This window comes from Terrapene carolina, unplaced genomic scaffold, assembly GCF_002925995.2.
Source record: "Terrapene carolina triunguis isolate 2854851 unplaced genomic scaffold, T_m_triunguis-2.0 Scaffold238, whole genome shotgun sequence".
Lineage (NCBI taxonomy): Eukaryota > Metazoa > Chordata > Testudines > Emydidae > Terrapene > Terrapene triunguis.
The window spans coordinates 9,892,396-9,912,056 of NW_020664589.1; the positions used below are offsets into that span (position 1 = coordinate 9,892,396).

At 57.3% G+C, this 19,661-nt stretch overlaps 1 protein-coding gene across 7 annotated transcripts in view; it reads right to left on the reverse strand.

The window, feature by feature from the left end:
- RALGDS (ral guanine nucleotide dissociation stimulator) overlaps positions 1 to 19,661 on the reverse strand; it is a 101,234-nt gene that overhangs the window by 2,932 nt on the left and 78,641 nt on the right. For 4 of the 7 annotated variants that reach the window (XM_024210401.3, XM_024210400.3, XM_024210396.3 and 1 more), the window contains 16 exons: positions 14,730 to 14,840; positions 12,338 to 12,531; positions 10,476 to 10,550; positions 9,702 to 9,895; positions 8,993 to 9,114; positions 8,630 to 8,845; positions 7,773 to 7,876; positions 7,066 to 7,150; positions 4,494 to 4,571; positions 4,313 to 4,399; positions 3,992 to 4,024; positions 3,570 to 3,691; positions 2,957 to 3,052; positions 1,906 to 2,158; positions 1,360 to 1,605; positions 850 to 964 (listed from right to left, as the gene is read on the reverse strand). In XM_024210401.3, coding sequence (XP_024066169.1) covers positions 850 to 964; positions 1,360 to 1,605; positions 1,906 to 2,158; positions 2,957 to 3,052; positions 3,570 to 3,691; positions 3,992 to 4,024; positions 4,313 to 4,399; positions 4,494 to 4,571; positions 7,066 to 7,150; positions 7,773 to 7,876; positions 8,630 to 8,845; positions 8,993 to 9,114; positions 9,702 to 9,895; positions 10,476 to 10,550; positions 12,338 to 12,531; positions 14,730 to 14,840 — 2,131 coding nt within the window. The remainder of the gene's footprint in view (positions 1 to 849; positions 965 to 1,359; positions 1,606 to 1,905; positions 2,159 to 2,956; positions 3,053 to 3,569; positions 3,692 to 3,991; positions 4,025 to 4,312; positions 4,400 to 4,493; positions 4,572 to 7,065; positions 7,151 to 7,772; positions 7,877 to 8,629; positions 8,846 to 8,992; positions 9,115 to 9,701; positions 9,896 to 10,475; positions 10,551 to 12,337; positions 12,532 to 14,729; positions 14,841 to 19,661) is intronic. The other 3 variants (XM_024210402.3, XM_024210397.3, XM_024210399.3) reach the window with 2 other exon arrangements.

The window sequence follows — 19,661 nt, forward strand, 5'->3', positions numbered from 1 at the left end:
GGAAGAGTAAGGCTGGGACTGCACAGGGTATGTGGGGACCGAGGGAGCCCCTGGGTCCTAGCCCCAGCTCTGCCACCGACTCACATTTAACTTTGGCCGAGTGCTGCAGCCTCAGCATAATGGAGCTGGTGCTCACCTCCCCGACAGACAGGAGAACAGCATGGGGCTGCCTCACAGCCGCTGGGAGGGATCACAGGGAATCTCTCTGGCTCCAGAGCAGCTGGGAGGTAGGGCCCATTTTACAGATGAGGAAACTGAGGCACACAGACTACACGACTTGCCCAAGGCCTGACAAGAAGTCTGTGGTGGAGAAGGAACAGGATCTGGGTTGCCAGCAGCCCAGGCTGGTACCCTGAGCCCCGGGCCATCCTTTCTTTTAGGACTCTAGGAGAACGTTCTCCCCAGGAAGTGACGGCAGAAGCAGCTCCAGTAGCTCCTTCCCTGCGGGGCACATCCCCTCTAAGGAGTAGTGGACAGCCCCAGCTCAGGTTCTGCCTACACAGCAGCTGGCAGACGTACACAGGCTAGTGTGCTGAAACAGTGTAGCCCCAGCAGGTGGGGCTAGCCACCCGAGTCCAGCCCTACCGGAGATCTGAGGTCTGTCCTCGCGTCACTAGCCCAAGCCCCGGCTGTTGTTTTCATAGATCCCAAGGCCAGAAGGGACTGTGGTGATCGTCTAATCTGACCTCCTGTTTCTCTCCCTGTTAAAATTTAGGTCTTACTTTAGGGCACTAGCACATGTACGTCTCGCCGAGCTGGGAATTACACCTCCCAGCTGCTGTGTAGACAGACCCCAGCGTAAGACGGGCAGCTCAAGCTGTGAGGGACACCAGAAGAACCCCTAGGTACCTCTTTCCTCGGAGATGATCTGAACGAGCTCGTAGTCTTCCGGCCGGTCCCCATCCAGGTTGTGTTTGGCCATAGCCTTGCGAATCACCACAGGGGTCTTATCCTGGCTTGTCACCTGCGAGGGGAGAGCGCTCATCATCCAGGGCTCATAGGGTGACCAGATGTCCCGATTTTATAGGGACAGTCCCGCTATTTGGGGCTTTTTCTTATATAGATGTCTATTACCCCCCACCCCCTGTCCCGATTTTTCACACTTGCTGTCTGGTCACCCTAAGGGCTCAGGGGCCAGGACCCAGAAGTGGCTGCCAGGCTGAAGACGGATCCCATGCTCCCCTGCTTGTTAGTGCAGCAATCCCCGCTGCAAGCTCTGCCAGGAGGTGCCGCGAGGATCAAACTCTCTTCCCCCCCCCCCCCCCCCCACGGGGCTCTGAGATGGGGCACGCTGCAGGCTCTCCCCAGCCCAGACTAGCCCCCTCCCGCCCGGATGCGCTGCCGGTACCCAGTGCTCACCAGGATGCTTTTGTACATGTTGCCGTTGTCCACGGCCAGGCTGACCCGGATGATGCAGCAGTCGTCGATCTGCTGGTTGTAGAGGGGGAGGGAGAGGGAGGAATAGCTGGAGATGCCCGAGACGGAGCGCTTGTGGGTGCGCGAGGCCGTCACCGGGGTGGAGGAGACCGAGGAGGAGGAGGCACTGCTGGAGCCAGAGCCGATCCCCGACGTGTCCAGGGAAGAGAGCGAGGTGCATTCCCAGAACTGGGGGAAAGGAGGGACAAGCACCAGCTTCAGCACCTCGATCCAGAGAGGAAAGGGGTGTCTATCCCCCAGCCGCGCCCCCGGGGCCGAGGAAGCTCATGAGAGCTGGGGAAGGTGGGGTTCTGCTGGAGGCACGGAATTCCCAATGACAACCCCCACTCGTGCCCTGGACAGGAGGGACGGAAGGGGAGGTGCTCGACCTCCCATCTGCTCCAGGTTAGAACCAGCCTTTAGGAGACGCGGGTGGGGAACCCCCACCCCCCAGCCATCAGGGGAGAGGCGGGGCTGCAATGGGCGCACCTGGCTCCGGATCGCCTGGGCGCGAGGAGAGCCCAGCGAGTTGTCCCGTACCTTCTTCTCCTGGCAGTCGGGGGACTCGGGGTTGAAGCTGATGTTGATCTCCTCCACGTCGGAGCTGCTGGAGCCAGCGGAGGTGACGCTGACCGAGTCGGCCGTGTCCCCGCTGCACAGGTACTGCCCGCACTTGAGCTGGTCGAAGGATTTGGAATGGGAGCTGCCGCTGGCACAGGGCTCAGCGCTCGGCACCTGCCGGCTGCAGGAGAGGGGCGGAGACAGACATGGTCAGGAGGGAACAAAGCTGACATGCACCATGCAGCTAGGGCACCCACCCCGCCCCATGCCCCCCTGCAGCCTCTGCACCCCCCTGCCGGGGCACCTGCCCCACAGCACCCACCCCCCTGCAGTTTGTGCCCCAGGCCCAGCTCCCTCTGCTCTATAAAGAGCGCAAAGATCCCGGGGTCCTGCCTGCACTCCAGCTCCATCAGCTCCCTTAGGTAACCATGAGCCTTCACCCTGGCCCCACAACCAAGAAGTGCTAATGCACCCCCAGCCTGAAGTGCAGCAACCCCTGCTATCCCTGTCCCGGGGCCCAACATCTGGGCTCAATGCGACCAGACACCCCCCTAGCAACCTCCCCCAGCTCAGCCATCGCCCCTCACTCCTGGCTCACAGCACCCTTTGCTAGTGCCAGAGCCGGGCCTGGTTCTTTAGCCGTTTTCATGGAGATACGGCCTCTACCCCAGCCAATGTCCAAGCCGGCTCTGGGCCTGACTCCCTGCCTGTCGCGCAGCCTTTGCCGAGGCATCGCTTGGGACGAGGCTGGGCCACCAGACTCGTTCCCCTTGGAGCCGATCCTGCTGCCCCGAGGCGGGAGGCTGGGGCCCTTCTCAGCCTTGCTGCTGTGGCGGGTTTCACCCGCAGCCCTTGGGTCAAGAGCAGGGGGCTGGAGGGAGACATGCCAGCCAGCAGCTACCCAAATCCCACCCCCCCACGGCCTGGCCGCTAGCTCTGGGCAGCCCATCTCCCCAGGGCCCAGAGCAGGGAGACTCACTCGCTCCATCGCTTGATGATGCCTGTGTTTTTCTTGGCCTTCAGCGTGTTGCTGGCCGACTCGGACAGGGGCTCGATCTCACACGAGAGGCTATAGCTAGGAGAGGGGGAAAGAGCAGAGATTCAGCCAGGTGAGGCTGGGGGCCCCCTCCAGAGCTAGCCATTTAACAGTGCCGGGGAGGGAACAGATTGGAGCCCACCCGCAGCATTAGGGCCACCGCGGGTTTCTGACAGCGTCAGGAGTTGGGGTGCAAGGTGGCATCGTGGTCCAAGGCCTGGGGTTTCAGCCTGCCAACCGAGGAGAGGGGAGGCTCCAGGTGCTTTGACTGCCCCTGTTCTGGGGGAGTCAGTCTGCAGGGTCCCCAGCCCTGCACCCTTTCCCAGTGCGTTGGGGTTTGCAGGGAGGCTGCTCGGGACAGAGCAACAGGCCTAAGGTCTCAGCAGCAGATTTTCAGCAACCTGGATTTGAAGGAGACAAAGGGTCCCTCTCTGGGTCCAGGCAGCAGAGCAGCAGCAGAACAGCCCACGCTCTGGAGGCCCATCCGGAGGAGGAAGGTGCTGGGTCCCTGCAGAGGGACTGGCAGCTAAAGCCCCTGGCTCCGGGCCCAGCTCACCTCTCAGCCTCGCTCAGCCGCTCCACGCCGTGGAACCACTCCACGAAGCGGTCCTCCTGCGTGAAGCTGTAGTTGTTGCAGGCCGACTGGAGCAGCTTGATCTGGGCGATGACTTCAAACTCCTGCCGGGAATCCAGGCAGAGACAGAATGAGGCCCACTCCTACTGGCTGACCAGACCCTCACGAGGGAGGGATGTCGGTCTTAGACGGGCACCCCACGTGGAATCAGAGCCCTGGGGAACCACCCCAAGCCAGCTACTGAAGCCTCAGTGCTACAGACTGCAGAATGAGGGAGGCAAACCATCCCCAACTGGGCGGGGGCATCCGTAGGACCCCAGCTGCCAGGATACACAAAGTCAGCCCCTTCCTCCAACCCAGCTGTGCTCAAGCTGAAAGCTCGGCTGTCCGTGAACAGTTCTCACCTTCCTTCTCTTCTCGAAGTTGATCAGCCCGCCCTGAAAGACAGAAATCAAACAAAGGTTACAGCGAACCTGCGAGGGACGCTCCCCGCAGCCGCCAATAACCCCTCCCCCGGCAACCGATCCCGCAGAGCAAGACGGGCGAGGCCATGCATCACGCTAGGGGGCAGCGTGAGTTCAGCAGGGTACCCATGGGAGTCTCACCATGCAGGGATCCAGCCCTTTGTTTTCAGACACAGCCTCCCTCCGCCAGTTCCTGGGAGCTCCAGGGCTCCGTGAGGGAAGCCAGGCAGAAAAGGGGAGGGACGGGGGGGTTATACTTACATCCAGGAAGTCTTTCATGGCGGTATCCAGCATCACTAGGTCTGTGAGGAAGGTGCCCAGGTAGGGAATGGTGCCCTGCATCACGCCCTGGAAAAGGAGAGAGAGCAGGGGTGAGTCCCACACTAGCGACAGCTGCAGAGCTCTGAGCGAGCTGCCAGCAACGGGCGGCCACGCCACTCACCATCTCCCGCTGCTGCTGCTGCCGTTTCTGGGCCCTCTTTGGGTTGATCTCCAGGGTGGCGAATTTGGACGTCCCCTCCTGGATTGGGGAGGGGGGAAGACGACAACGTAAGTTGGCTTATTGATCTAACGTCCCTACTAGAGGCTATCCTTGATCGTGGAGATCAGGCCTCCTGGGGAGAGAATTCAGACAGTGCTTTGCAAACCCAGGAGAAGTCCCGTTCCCTGCCCTGCAGCTCACAAGGTCAGACAGAAATTCAAGTAGGGCAGGGAACACAGGACCCCACCCAGGCAGGGTTACAGAAGCGCCACCCGCCTGCTGAGGGCAAAGGGCTCGTCTACATGGGAGACACTTCTGGTGTAGAATTATACCAGTATAGTTCAGCTGCTCCAATTCTATTGGCACAACGCCCCATGCGGACACGCTTATTCCAGACTAAGAGTAGCTTTTTTTGGCTTATTTTAAACAGTGCTGCCTACTGCACAGAGCACTGGTTTTCTGTTCCCAGCTCTCCCACTGGCCTGCTAGGTGACCTCGGGCAAGCCCCTCTGTGCCTCAATTTCCCCATCTGTACAAGGGGGTAATGACACTGACCTCCTCGGTATAGCACTTTGAGAGCTACAGGTGAAAAGCGCTAGATAAAGAGCCGGGTATTAGTATTAAACAGCTTCCAGAGCGACATTCGCTCAAGTGAAACCAGGCCCTTTTCTACCGGAACAGGAGTGTCCACAAGGGGCGTTAAACTGGTATGGCGAGAATGGTTTAAATTCACACCCTACCTTATACTAGTATAGCATCCCATGCGGACAAGTCCTCTGTCTCTATGGGGGTGGGCGGGGGGAACAATCAAAGCTGAGCATGCACGCTATAAACAGGAGGAGACCCGTATCGGGTGGAATATGCTGTGCACACACACGTATTAATAGCTCATCAAACACACACGTATACACACGTATTAATAGCTCATCAAAGGGATGTTTTGTTCCCTTTTGGATTTTGTGATCTCCGCCCCAGCGATGGGATGGAATGTCCGAGTGGACGCCCTGACGGGGAGATGGACATTTCTAGAGCAGCATTTGACAAGCTTTGAGTCCGAGAAGGGCTAGGCACTCACCGTTCACACTAAAAATCAGTGGGACTCTGGACAGGGCCTTTGTATGTGCAGGGCTGCTAAAATGCAGCCACCTCTGGGGCAGAGCAGCCACCTGGTGCACAATGTCCTATACACACCCCTCTGATGTTGGGATTTGAACCTGTGGCCTCTGGCAGCCAGGCGATTCCAGTGCAGACCCATTAAGCCCAGCCCTACATGGAGCCAGAATGAAAGCATTGGGCAATACAGTAACAAGCGGGCACTAATACTCTTCTCACACCCATTGCACACTAGTGTAATGCTGCTGCCATCAGCCGGGTTACTCTTGTGCCACGGCGGTGTGAACGAGCGCAGAATCAGGCCCACTAGAGAGATTTTCAGATGCAGTGTTGGTTTGGCCACCAAGCCGGCTACTTCCTTTCTAGGTAGCTAACAGGCGTGGGCGGCTGCAGCAGTGCTGGCTGCACGTACTAGACCAGCTCGTGTGCATGCGTAAGGAGTTAGTCCAGGAGTTCATCTCACAGCCTGCATCTGGCACAGGCTCACACAGCCAGAGCTCCTTTACCGCTGTTCCAGGGAGATAAGGGGAGGGAATCCCTCTGCAGACACTCCTCTCTCCTAGACAAGCCTCTCCCCTCCTTATCTTCTGCCCTCACTGGGGATTTCCTTGCTGCCAGAGCTGGGCGCAGCCCAAGCCCCCGGACTGAGCCAAGCTCAGCAGTCCAGGCTGTCAGCATCAGCCATTCACAATGTGCCGCCTTGCTCTGCCCCTTTCAGACTTAAAGGGAAACTGACTAGTTGGAAGTTCTGGGCCAGACCCTCCCCTGATGTAGTTCCACTGAAGATCCATTGATTTACGCAGACGGAGGATCTGGCCCATGAAAAGACTAGTTTCCCCTGTGTGTATTATAAACACTGCCTGACAGTTAAAACTGGGGAGGAGTCTACAAACCATATGCCCCTTTCTCCCTTCATCTTGGGCAGCTGAAATAGCCCAGTCAGTTTCAAGTCTCTCACTTCCTGACGCTCATGTCCTAGCAAAAGGCGGCAACATCCGAGATGCAGATATTTCGGGGGAAACCCTCATTTGGGTTTTAAAAATCACCCACACTCCCAGATACATTCCTATTGGGTGTAGAGGGTGCAAAGAGTTTGTCTGTGTGCGCACACTTAGTCCGTGTCTGTAAGTTGGGATGTACGGGCCATGCTCTAAAGATCATTCAAGACCTCTAGCAACTCACGGCATGTGCTGCTATAGACTTCACTGCCCATCCCCTTTGCGCCACTCATCCTCACTGCAGACTCACCCCCAGCCAGCAGCAGTGCAGAATGCAGGAGGGTTAGTGCGGCAGTGGCGAGGGGGGAAGAAGGGGAAGAGAAGGGATGAGCGTGGAGCAATTTTGGCAGCATCAGAGTAAACGCCCATCCCACCTCCTGTTCAGAAACAAGCCCATGTGAGAGAGCCTGAGCTCCCAGTACCTTAATGAGAAGCTCCCGGCTCAGCGAGTGGTTGTTCTCATCCGAGAAGATTTCCGACAGCTCGTGGAAAGTGCGGAAGCTCTCCCTGTTCGGGGGCAAAACAAGGAGGCATCAGCACCGGTGTCCCCATCTCCCCATCCCGGTTGGGGCTCTCTTCCCCTCTTCTTGTGCAAGCCTACGCTCCCTTCGAGAACCATCTTCATTAAGCCCCATGCTGCTGGGAGAGCACGAGTCCATTTCATTCTCCAAATTTCCACTTCCCCAAAACACCGGCTTGTATCCTGGATCCTTTCTTGGGCAATGCAGAAGTTTTTCCCAGCATGCCCTGGGAGAATCCCCATTCTTCCCCTTTGGCGTGAGGATTTATTGACATCATTTGCCTGGGAATCTGCCTGAATGAAACATTCCCTTTCAGGCTGGGCCATGCCCCTGGGAAGGACCCAGCTGATCACAGCTCTAGTAGGTAGCTCTGCTATTTTGGAGGGTATCCAGGAATATTTCACACGTGGGATCTACTTGAGGTTACTCATGCCGATAAGACAGCCAAGTGTCTTACATTGGTCCCTGGCTTTCTGCACAGTCACCGGGCCCCGGCTACAGCCCTGGGACGCGAGTCAGGCAGCGTTACAGCTTGTGGCGTAGATGGGAACCCCCAAACTATGCCAACGCTACTGCCGTAGCGATGGGACCCAAGGGGCAGCACTCACCGTGACACCTCGTCCCAGGTCTTCTTCAGCCTGTGAACCGCGTTACACTGCAGGGCGGAGAGGATGGCTCGGAGAGAGGAGAAATTCTTCAGGATGCGACACTCCTGAGGGGAGACGGCAGGGTTTAACGTTCGTTCGAAAGATGGCAGCCAGGCAATGGTTACTGGCTTCCCCCTTTGGCCACGGAGATGTTTAGGGCCAGATCCTCAGCTGGTGTAAATCAGTGCAGCTCCACTGACGTCAGAGCTATGGTGATTTAGCCCAGCTGGGCACCTGGCCCCTTAGCATCTCGAGTCCCCTCGGCACCCTCCCCTCCCTGCAAACCTTTCTCAGGTAGGTCTTAGCCCAGGCTTAGGCCCCCCAAACAGGGGTCTCGCTTCACACGCACAGGAACGGGCGACTAACTCTCCAGAACCCCACTGGCCGAGTTTGCATTTTGCAGAATCAAAGTCCAAGGCAGGGGAATGTCAGAGCTGAGCCCCACTTACCCAAACCCAAGGATGAGGGGGTTCAGTTTGGTCCCCCTCTGCCATACACCGCCTGAGCCATGGGCTCCTTGGAGAGGGATCTAGTTTTCTAGTGGGGGCAGGGTAGGTGGGATGTAGAGTTCCTGCCATTAGTTACAATTCTTAGCCCCATTCATAAGGCTTTATAACCGGTAACGTTATCCCCACTTTACAGAGGGGGAAACTGAGGCACGGGAAGTTGAGACTTGCTCAAGGTCGCAGAGCAGGGATTAGAACCCACTCCCAAGCTAGTGCCCTACACACTGGGCTACACTGCTTCAAGCACCAGCCGGGGACCTCCCAGAAAGACCCCCACCGGGGAACGGCTGGCATCACAGAGGACAGTCCTACCCGAGCCACTTCAATCCACCGCTCCACCACTTTGGCCCTCTGCTGCGGTTTGAGGGAGCGGTCCCCAAGGCACGTTGCGATGACGCAGTTGGTGACGCTGTTGAACTGGGAGACGGTGGCGCGGATGGTGGGGGCCAGGTGCTCTTTGCCCTTCTTGTCCCGCTGGGACCAGATGCAGCCCAGGCAGTGGTAAGGCACCACTTTCTTAAACAGCTCCTGGAAGAGAGGGTTGGAGACGGGTCTCTCTAGGGAACGGGCAAGCAGGAGAGCGAGAGCATCACAGGCCCCGGCAGAGCGCGCACGGGCAGGGCCCCCAAGCACATGGGCAGAGCACTCGGTGCCAAGGCAGCAGCCAATACTCACAGCATCCATCAGCGTGAACTGCTCGGCCACCATCTCCTGGGAGAAGGCGAGGAAGTCTGGCTTCTCCTCCCCCAGTCCGTTCTCCTCCACTATCCGGAAGGTGCAGCTGGTCTGGTCCACAGCTGAGAAAGACGGGGAATGAGTAAGAGACAACCCTCCATTCCTCAGTTACACACTTAGCCCCGAATACAGACACCCCTGCACCACAGCCAGACCCTCCCCCAACTCCCCTTCCCACATCCTGATACACTGCTCGCCCTCCCCTCCTCATACACAAACAGACACGCTCATGCCCCTAAGACCCAGACCCCGCCTCGTACAGGCCAGGAGGGCGCACGGAGGTGCCTGCAGGAACCCCCGCCCACTGCAAGGAAAGCCAGCATCCTTCCCCAGACTGAATCCCCCCCCGGGGTCATTTACAACCTGGACTCCTTGTTGTGGGCAGGAAGGGGTCCGAGGGGCTCGAGAGGGCAGGGCAGGGCAGGGCAGAACAGAACGGACTCATTTGAGAGTGGATTCATTTGGCTTTGGTCATGTGGCAGGTTTTTCGGCTCTGGAGATCCTCCCGGGTGCTAACCCTCCTCCATTCCACCCAGGCCCCGCGGACGGCCCTCACACGCAGTTCTCCTCACAAGAGTCACTGGGGAAGCCCAGGACACACCACACAGAGCACTAAGGGACACAGACACGAGGAGGAAGCGCCGCTCACCGTCTGGCTCTGTCTCGCTGTGCTCCGGCTGCTGGAACTGGGCCAGCAAGATCCGCGCTCTCCGCTCCAGGTCCGAGCCGGGGATGTTGTGGCGCACATAGGAGATGAGCTGCTTGAGGCAGGCGAAGTCTGGGGGCTTGCGAAAGTCTTCAGAGTACTGGTCCAGCCAGGCACCCAGGATGGAGGAGATGGTGCTGGGGAGAAGCAGACAGACAGACTGGCTGTTAAAACTGGGCATAAAGTGACACCTGTGTGCGTGCCAAAGTGTACGTATGCGTACATGTCTGACAGCTGAGAGCCCACGTGCCCAACAGCCGAGACCCAACATCCCCAAATGTCCTAACAGAGCTGCAAATGCACTTGCAGCTGCTTCACATCATTAACCTGTGGAACTCACTGCCACAGGCTATTACAGCTCAACAAATTGGACTTGACAGGAGAGGGGACAGTTAGCAGTTAGAGCAGGAGATGGGCTCGGGAGACCTGGATTCTATTCCTGGCTTCTTTCCAAGACCCACCCAGTCAGAGTTCCCAGCCTGTGACTGGATCCAAGTCCTGGCCCATCTCAGCCCAGCGTTCTCCGTGCCTGTATCCTCCTATACCTAATTCCATAGCACATGCACACAGCCCAGAGTGGATGGTCCTTTGGCACCTGGAGAGGGTTCCATCTGTGAAGAGAGCGCCGCTCCTTGGAGGGAGCAGAGGGGACAGACAGACATTCCCTCCCTGCCCTGGTGCCGAGGGGAGGGCTCACTACAGCAGAGGTATGCTTACTTTTTCAGCTCCAGTCTCTCATCCACAGCGTGTCTGGCGTGGTCCCCATTCACCTGGACGTGCAGTTTGCCGTACCTGACATGGGGATAACAATGAGCCAGTTAAACCACACCCTGCTGGGCAGTTGCCTCTCCACAGCGACCCCTGCTGGAGCAGACAAGCATCCTTCACTCCGGGTCTCTTCCCGGCATATCGCCCGCTCCCGGCCAAATGAGCCCTACCCTCTGCATGAAGTTTGGGGGCTTACAAGGCATTTCAGCCAGGACAGGGTTCCGACGACACCTAGATCCACACACTCCTACCAGGGGCCTTTCAGGAGCCTGGTGCCAAGCCAGCAGGGGCAACTAGTACCCACTGTGGACTCTCAGGGTTGCCTTAGAATAGGACTCTGGATTGCAAACTGTGGGGGACGACAGGATTGGCCCATGTCCCATGCAAACAGGGACAACTACCCTAAGCAACCACGACAGGTCACCCTTTCCCACACGTACCCTTACAGGCAAAGAGAAGCTGCATCTGGCAGGCAAAAGTTACCTGCTTGTTCAACGAGACCGCTGCAGTTTCAGAGCTGGACAGCGCAGCCCATGTCTCTATGGCATGAGCCTGGTGCCAGGGAAGGGTTAAGGGGCACTGCACCCACGGGTATCCCCCGAAGTACCCGCACTGCCTGAGAGCCTACAGGGCTGTCACATCTGGACAGCATTCCCAGAGGCCGTACTTCCGGGAACGCCATTGGTGGATGTTACAATCAGTGTTCTCAGCCCTACGGCGATGCTCTTAGAGTATTTCAAGGTACAATCAACCAGGTGCATTATGGAAGATCGAGGGCCGCCTTCTAAAGCGGCAGGCACTGGCCATGCTCAGAACAGGGTACCAGGGGGACGGACCTGGCTTTGATCTAGGAATGCTGGGACGTGGCACCAAGGCAGCTCTGGGCATTTCACAGACTCGTTGGGCTGGCTGGCCCTTTGAGAGGGACAGCAGAGGCCCGAAGAGCAGAGTTCGCACTTCCTACCCCCTGCTGTAGTCATCCCATGACCCATAAGGCCTCTCCCCCACCCGCAGTGCAATGCCTGGACAATCCCGGGAGTACACATGCTCCCTGGTATGCGCTCCCGCTAACACTGTCCCCATTGTTCCGGCGTCCTGGCAAACGCGCTGCGCTAGGGGCACAATGAAATGCTGCCTACGGAGGGGGAGGGGGGCAATACAGCTCCAATTACAGACAGCAGCATTAAAAAGGACTCGAGGTTGGGGATTCTAAAGTCTCTGGAGAAGGCAGGAGCAGCTCTCCGAGCCTGGCTTTCCACACACTGCTGGGATGCGCCCTGCTCCACCTCCTGTCGGGCTTGGAAGGCCCTGAGCACAGGGGGCTGAGGGAAGGGGAGAGCTGGTAGATCTGGGACTACACAAAGACCTCCACTCCCAGCTGTGGGCCTCTACCTGGAGGGTAGGGGGGGAAGACAGGATACATGGACTATTCCATCCCTGAGGCTGCAGCATGGCTGAGAAGTAGCCCCCACTCCACCCCAGCACAGAGCCCTGTACTGAGTCTGCGTGAGAGGAGAGGACCTGGCCCAGGCGAAGTTTTGAGGCTGGAATGGGGGCAGCTCCCCGCTAAAACCAGAGGGGGCCCCCAAAGGAGCAGCTGTGATGTGGGATGCTGAGCCATGGTCAGAACCAGGCATGAACCAGCACTAGCAGGGCACAGAGGAGAGAAGTGCATGAATCACCTGTCTGGAGCGTTGGGGCGGTGGGGGGGGGAGAGGGAGGGGAGGACATAGGAGGGACCACAGCATGGATAGGGCACAGACTTCCACCCCCAAGGGGCACCACAGGGAGGGAGGGAGGGGCAGCATCACCTGTTGAGCAGCAGGTCTAGCACTTGCTTGGTGGTGGCGAAGGCCCGGTACGTGCACAGGAAGATGGTGACGTAGGTGGAGTCATTGCCCTTGAAGGCTGAGACCAGATACTCCACCAGCTTCTCCAGGGTCCCGGCTTTTATTGTCCGCACCTTACACGTCTCGTAGAGGTTCAAGGCTGACTCGTTCTCGAACTGGAGGTGGGGGATGATTGACAGCATTAGGCGGAGGACAGAGAGAGGAACGCGAGCGCAGAGCTGAGAAAGCCAGGCCCCAAGGGGGACACCCACAATCACTTCCCTACGGTCCCAGGGCCACTCTCCCTACAGCAGGGGCCCTTCCCCCCAGGACACGTAGCGTGCTAAGCACTGCTTCAGGGCGCTATGGGACAGCGTCCCAGTGCAGCTCCAATGGTGCAGAGCAGCGCTGGAATGGGCGCAGGACAAACGCGGACGTTGTGCTGGCGCTTGCTACGCCACTGATTCCGTCACCAGCGGGTTGTTTCCCTGGTGTGGACAGGGATTTGGAGTCCAGTAAAGCTGGAATAGCTTCCCCAGGAGCTTCTGCAGCATTCGATCAGGCCAGGGCAACGCTCCTGTGATGGGCCTGATCGCAAGCATGAGCTCCACGGACAGGGAGAGCACAAGGGGTGGGGATGGGGAACCAAGTCCCTTTGAAAACCAAAAGGCTCAAGAGCTCCGCCCCCGTCCTAGGGGCCTTGCGTCTCCCCCCAGCATGGGCGCTTGGAAAGCTCCGTGCTGCTCACAGAGGGACAGAATCAGAATTGGACCGGCACATGCGTCCAGGCAGGTCTGGCTAAAGACTCACCATGACACTCCTGCGGTGTGGGGATTACCCCAACTTTACAGGGGGAGGGAACTGAGGCACAGAGAGGCCAAGTGACGTGCCCAAGGCTACGGAGGGTGTCAGTGCCAGGATTAGAACTGGGGCATTCCTGGCTCCCAGCCCTATGCCCAGATCGCCCCTCTACTGACAGAGCAATCTGTCCCAGTGGGGAGGTGCCCATGCCGATCCAAGTTGGCGTGCCCTGCCCATTCCCCCCCCTCTCCCCCCGTATCTGCTATCCCTGCTCAAGCAGACACAAGGGCTGGCAATGCAAAGTAGCAAACACTGACTTCCCATTGGCCAGGGCCTGGACCTGCCTCAGCTCAGGAAACAGAAAGTTAAGAGAGAAAATAATAGGAGGGGAAGGGAAAAATGAGGATCTCCAGCAGACGCCTCTTTTTCCACAGCCTTCAGGGCTCCCACATTGACTCTTTGCATGAGACACACCCACCCGCCGGCAGAGGGGAAAACCAGGCCTGGAGCCTTTCTGGCTCTGGGATCCTTCTCTCAGCGCTCCCATGCAGGGGTTGCCCATCCGCTCTGCCACTGGAATGTGATGGAGTTGGACAGCCGGAAACAATAATACCCAGCGCTGCATTCCTGCGGGGCCTGTCTGGTCCCCCGGCCCCGTGCCAGCTCCCGGGGAGGGGAGAGGCTTTTTGTTGGCCGTGTCAGACAAAAAGGATGTCTGCTTCCTCCAAGACAGGCTGTTCAGCAGGAGAGGGAGCCGCTCTTAACCCCTTCTTCTCAGGGAACAAAACACCAGATCCCATGGAGTGCTGAGCTCCCCAACTCCCACAGATTTCAGTGGGAGATGTGCGCTCAGCCCTTCCCGGGATATTGGGGCCCTATTTTGCATTCCCCCACCACCCCCAATTCCTTCCTGATGTGCAAGTAAACACATGGCTCCCCCTGCTGCCCCCTGGGTCAGGCACCTTCTCCTTCCAACTCTGGCAAGGAGTCAGACAAGGATTTGAACTCTCCCAGGCATGCTCAATCCAGACACAGGGCCAGGTGCTGGTGAGATCTTGGTAGGAGACCCCAAAATGGGGATGCCCAGATTCATGCCTAAAGCAGGAAGAGGATGAGGCACATGTGAGCATGTTTCATCAAGCTGTCCTATTGGGGGCAGGGGGTCACCCCCACCCCAGAGCTGCAGTTGGCAAATCAAAACATCTGTGTCCACGTTGGCTGGGGTGCTTCATCCCCCGCCCTGACTGTTGTATGCTCATAATCCCCAAGCCAGCCACCCGCCTGCATGCAGCACAATCGATGCCACAGTGGGTGCAGCGACAGGCCCGGAGAGGGAAAGGATGAATGGATCTACCAGCCGCTGTAGGAAACACTGCCCCAGCACGCTAAGAACTGGGCCTGTGGCTTACGTGGCATATGTCCACTTACACCCGCGCCCACCCTGCTGGCACCACGACACCCCAAAGACCACCTGTTGCCATGCTTGGAAGGCACAAGGAGAAGCGAAGGTGTGTGTGGGGGGGAATCATCACCGCTGTAGTCAGAGGGCAAAGGGAGGCTGGGCACAGCTTACCCCAAGCCATCGCTGCCCCTTGTTGGCTGTGTGGTGGAGCTGCACCTTCCGGAGCGATATGCTGTAGATCACGCCGTCTCCCAGCTCTTCTCCGATCTCCTGCGTGGAGCTCTGCGATGGGGAAAGGAAACAACGCCGTTACCTTCATGGCATGGGGGACTTTGCCCAGGGAATGGCTGGGAGGCCAAGATGGGTACATTTGCATATTTAAATATGCAAATCAGGAGGCATCAGTCCTGGGGGGGTAGGAAGGTTTTGGGCGGGGGGAGCGGGGGGGGGGAAGCAAAGCCTACAGGCACTTCCCTCCTAATGTAAGGAGAGCTCCAGAGTGCTGTACCGGGGGGAATTCTACATACCTACAGTTAAGATCGGTAAGGGGGGCTCCTCCTAATGCACCACAGTGTTTCAACAGCAGCACAAGCACTGGAGAGCCAGCCCAATAAGCTGGGCACTCAACCCCCCGTCCTGCAAACTGTAGGAGGGCTGAATCCCCAAAACTTGCCTCCTCCCCAAAATGCAGGGGGGCCAAAGGCCAAAACCGCAGCCTCGAGCTCTTGGGACACAGCCGCTCCCACTGTCTTTAGCGTGCTCAGCCCTTCTGCCAATCAGGCCCAAGGCACCTGACAGTGACCAGAGCAAGAACCCCACCCCCCGCAGCTAACACTTCTGCAGCATTTGGGGCTAGGTTAGCAGCGTTCCCTAGTGGGTTTTAACCTGGGAGCTGGTGCTCCCAGCTCCAGAACGTAGGCCTGTTCCATCCACACTCCCTTCCCTGCCTGGGCTGCTGCCCATTCCAGCCCCCAGAGCACTTCCTCGTCCCTCTGGTAACCGCACAGGGGAACATAGAACTCTGCCCCTCACCGCTCGGCAGTGCGATCACAACATACGTAGCAAACAGTCACAGTGAAACTGATCTGCCTGGGAGTGAGGGACACACACCTGCAGCAGGGGACCTTGGGAAGCTCAGACACAGGGAGAGCCTGCAAAGTGGGCTTTGTATACAGACAGGAGAGCAGAGAAAGCTCTAGACAGGAGAGACTGAATTTCCGCCACCACAGGAGCCACTGACAGGTTTGTCCCCACCCATTTCTAATGGGCCCATCACCATGGCATCCAGGTACCAATATTTTGCCCCATTCTCAATGGCACCTTCTATAGACCCTAAAGTGCTTTGCAAATACTAGTGTCAGGGGATCCGACACCACACGTGAGATGGATACGTGCCGGGATCTCCTTTCTGCAAATGAGGGACCTGGCCTACATGTCAGTGCCCCCTCATTTTGAGTGGCTCAGTTCTCGAGTGCCTGACCTGAGGTGCCTTGCGCCTGATTTTCAGAGGCGCTCGGGACCCACAAGTCCAGCTGAAATCAACAGGAGCGGCGGGTCCCTGGCACGGCTGAACATCAGGCCTTTGTTTTCTCAAGTAGAGCACCCGAAAATTAGCAGCCCCCCATTTTCCAAGTGACTACGTGCCTTGCACCTAGGCCATACAGGAGGGCTACAGCTCTGCTGGGAATCAAATCCACTGGCCCAACTGCAAGCCCTAGAGCTCACCCAAAGACCATTCTGCCCCGCCCAGAGGAAGGGTTTGGAGGGGGGGGGGCAGAGTGGCAGCTGGCTCCTGAGTGATCCTGAGGGCTGGCCTGGTCCAGGACGCTGGTTAGGGCAGCTCTGATGGTTGCTCTAACTTCTGCCTGCTTCCCCAAGCTCCCCGCCGGCTGGCATAGCTGGCACGGCAGCTGCAAAGCAGCCTTGAACTGGGCTCTAGGTCTCAAGTCCAATGAGGCCAATTTAGCTCCACTACCCACAACAGCTCCACAGCAGCCTATGGCCCTTCCTCCCTACGGCTTACTGAGGCAAAGCTCCCTCTAAGAGGATTTATCCGGATCCCTTTAAAACACTGGGGGATCCCTCCCTCCCTCCCCGCCTTTCCCTGCCCAAAATGGTGAAACATGTTGACATACAATAAACCTGCCACTTGTCCTATGGAGAACACACCTGACACCGATACCCGGCTAAGCCAGTTTGAGGAAGAGATTTACCCAGGCTGGGCTCGGAGGAGGCTGGCAGCCAAGTCCCTCCTGAGTACACACAGCACATCGTCAACGAGAGAAAGCCAGGCTGTGACACCGCAGAGAGTGAGCATAAGAACAAGAGGAACTGTGGCTAGCGACAGCCCTCCTAGCTCCGGTGGGGGACGCACAACGGGCTCGTCTCAGCCGCTGACGTTAATGGAGCCACCCCAAGGGTGGGTTTGGCCCAGTCAGACACCGCACTTTGGTTTATGAACCAGAACACACGCCCGCGAAAAGGCGGGAAAGCTGCCCTGAGCGGCCACGGGGACCCCTCACCATCGTTTAATCTAACCCGGGCCGGCCGCTCACCTTCCCACGCCTCAGAGGGGAAACACAATGTTGATGCAATACCGGGGTCGAGAGCACAAAGAAAACGGGCTGGCCCCAGCCAACTGGGCAGCGACCAGCTCCTGCAGCAGCCTCCGAAGCTCTTCTGCCTGGCTCCCAGCGTCCAGCTGAAAAGCTGGGTTAGGCAGCCGTCTCCGAGAGCCAGCTGCTGAGGAGATGGAGACACCTTCTGCTGCTACATAAACCCATCCAGTGGGGAGAACAGCCAGGAGCAGGATCTAACCCCCGTCAGCTGCTCCCATGCGGGAACCCAACCTTCCTGCTCAGACACACACAGATCCCAGCTGGTGGACACTGGCACTGCATGGATTTAACCTGGGCATTGGATTGGGGTGGATGCTCCCAGTGAGCGAGCTCTGTATGGGGAAGGGGGAAGTCATGCAAGTGGTGGGTCTGCTGGGTAAGGACCTTTCCAGGATTTCTGCAAAACCTGGAGTTCTCAGCCATGGAAGTTCTTCAGCTTCTCCAGCAGCAGGGCCGGCTCCAGGCACCAGCGCAGCAAGCAGGTGCTTGGGGTGGCCAAGGGAAAGGGGCGGCACATCCGGCTCTTCGGCGGCGGGTCCTTCAGTCCCTCCCGGAGGGAAGGACCTGCCGCCGAATTGCCGCCGAAGAATGAAGCGGCGGCAGTCGAGCTGCCGCCAATCGGGGCTTCCCCCCCCGCCGCTTGGGGCGGCAAAAACGCTGGAGCCGGCCCTGTCCAGCAGGAAGCATTTCTGTCATAAACCAGCAAACCAAGCCACCCTGAACCAATCCCTGCAGGCAGCCATCTCCATCATAGCTACAGATGGCGGGAACTATTCCCTCCGCTCCACCCCCCATTAGCTTCCAAGCTTCGGGCTTGTCTACGCAGAGTGTTATCCAGGAATAGCTATTCCTGAAAGTCTCCACACGTGGTTGTGCTTGTTTAGCTTCAGGGACAAGAACAAGCCACACTTATTCTGGAAGAAGAACGTCCACACAGACAAGGCCTTAGATGGGGATCAGTGAAATGGGAACGTGGTTAAGTACGGGCGTCTGGAAGAAACACATGCTCCTCTGAAGTCAAGGCATAAGCCTTAGGATAGTGTTAATTATACCGTCAAATCCTCACATCCACTTTTAGGCCAAGTCTGCTTAAAAAGAATGCTAAGAAACGCCTTTTAAAAACCATTTCAGCCAGATGGGTTTGTCCCAAATTGTTGATGTTTCCACAAAAAAGAAAGGATGTTCCTGTAATTTACACCCTCAGACACGCAATTTTCCCACCAAATCAGCTTACTAGTCCATATTCTCTAGGAGTGGTGACCACCAAATGCTTCAGAGGAAGCCAAATCCTGCCCCACAAAAGGACCTATCCAATTGCACAGTGACACACATGGGGTTGGTGGGTTTCTGCTTTGCCTCCGGTGCAATCATCATAATCTAACCTGCAGAGCAAATTCTGCTCTCTAATTACACTGGTGTAATGGATTTATGTCCTGATCCCAAGAGATGCTGAGCAGCTGTACCTCCCAGCAAAGGTAATGGGGATCTGGAGGTGCTCAGTACCCGTCAGGATCAGACCCTTAAATTAGTATAACTAAGAGCAGAACTTGGCTCAACCGCTATAAATTCCTGATGCAGAATTTTGAAGGATCGAAGACTGAATTCACCTAATTAAAATATAAACAGTCATATATTGGCAAGTACAAAATTTCCAGTGTTTAGTCCATGAATCACTTGCAGAGTTGCCGTGCAGCTGAAAGGGAAAGCAATGTTACGACTCAGCAATCAATCCCGTTCACGAGTTCCGTGTCACATGCAGATGGAATGCCCTCCGTTGTCACATATATGTGCAAACTCCATTTCCTTCCTACTTTGAGTCCCTCTGACTCAGTTACTTTTTTCCGATGACTTTTGCGATACCCTCTTCACAAATCACGCACAAAGTAAACGGATATCCGATGGGTATAGGACAGGCACGCACCGAGGGCCTGGCGGGTTGCTAGGATGGGACTCTATCAAATATTAAGTCTTTATTCTTGGCATCAGCTTCCTCTTTCCTCCCCATTTTTTCCTGCTGATTGTGCGTTCTGCACATGTTGGTCAGAAACTAAGGAAGCAAAACAAAGCAGAAACGCAGAGGCAGCTAAGGCCCAAACGAACATCTGCACTAATATTTCCCAGTGCATTTCCCCCCTACTCTGCAATTTAGCAGAAACAGAACAGGAAGTCGGACTGGGAGTGAGGTGAGATCTAGCAGTCTGAGGGCTGGTCTACACAGGGGGGGGAAATCGATCCAAGATACGCAACTTCAGCTACGCGAATAGCGTAGCTGAAGTCTATTCGCGTAGCTGAAGTCGAAGTATCTTGGATCGAATTACCTGGGGTCCAGACGGCGCAGGATCGACGGTCGCGGCTCCCCCGTCGACTGCGCTAACGCCGCTCACTCTGGTGGAGTTCCGGAGTCGACGGTGAGCGCATTCGGGGATTGATATATCGCGTCTTAACGAGACGTGATATATCGATCCCAGATAAATCGATTGCTACC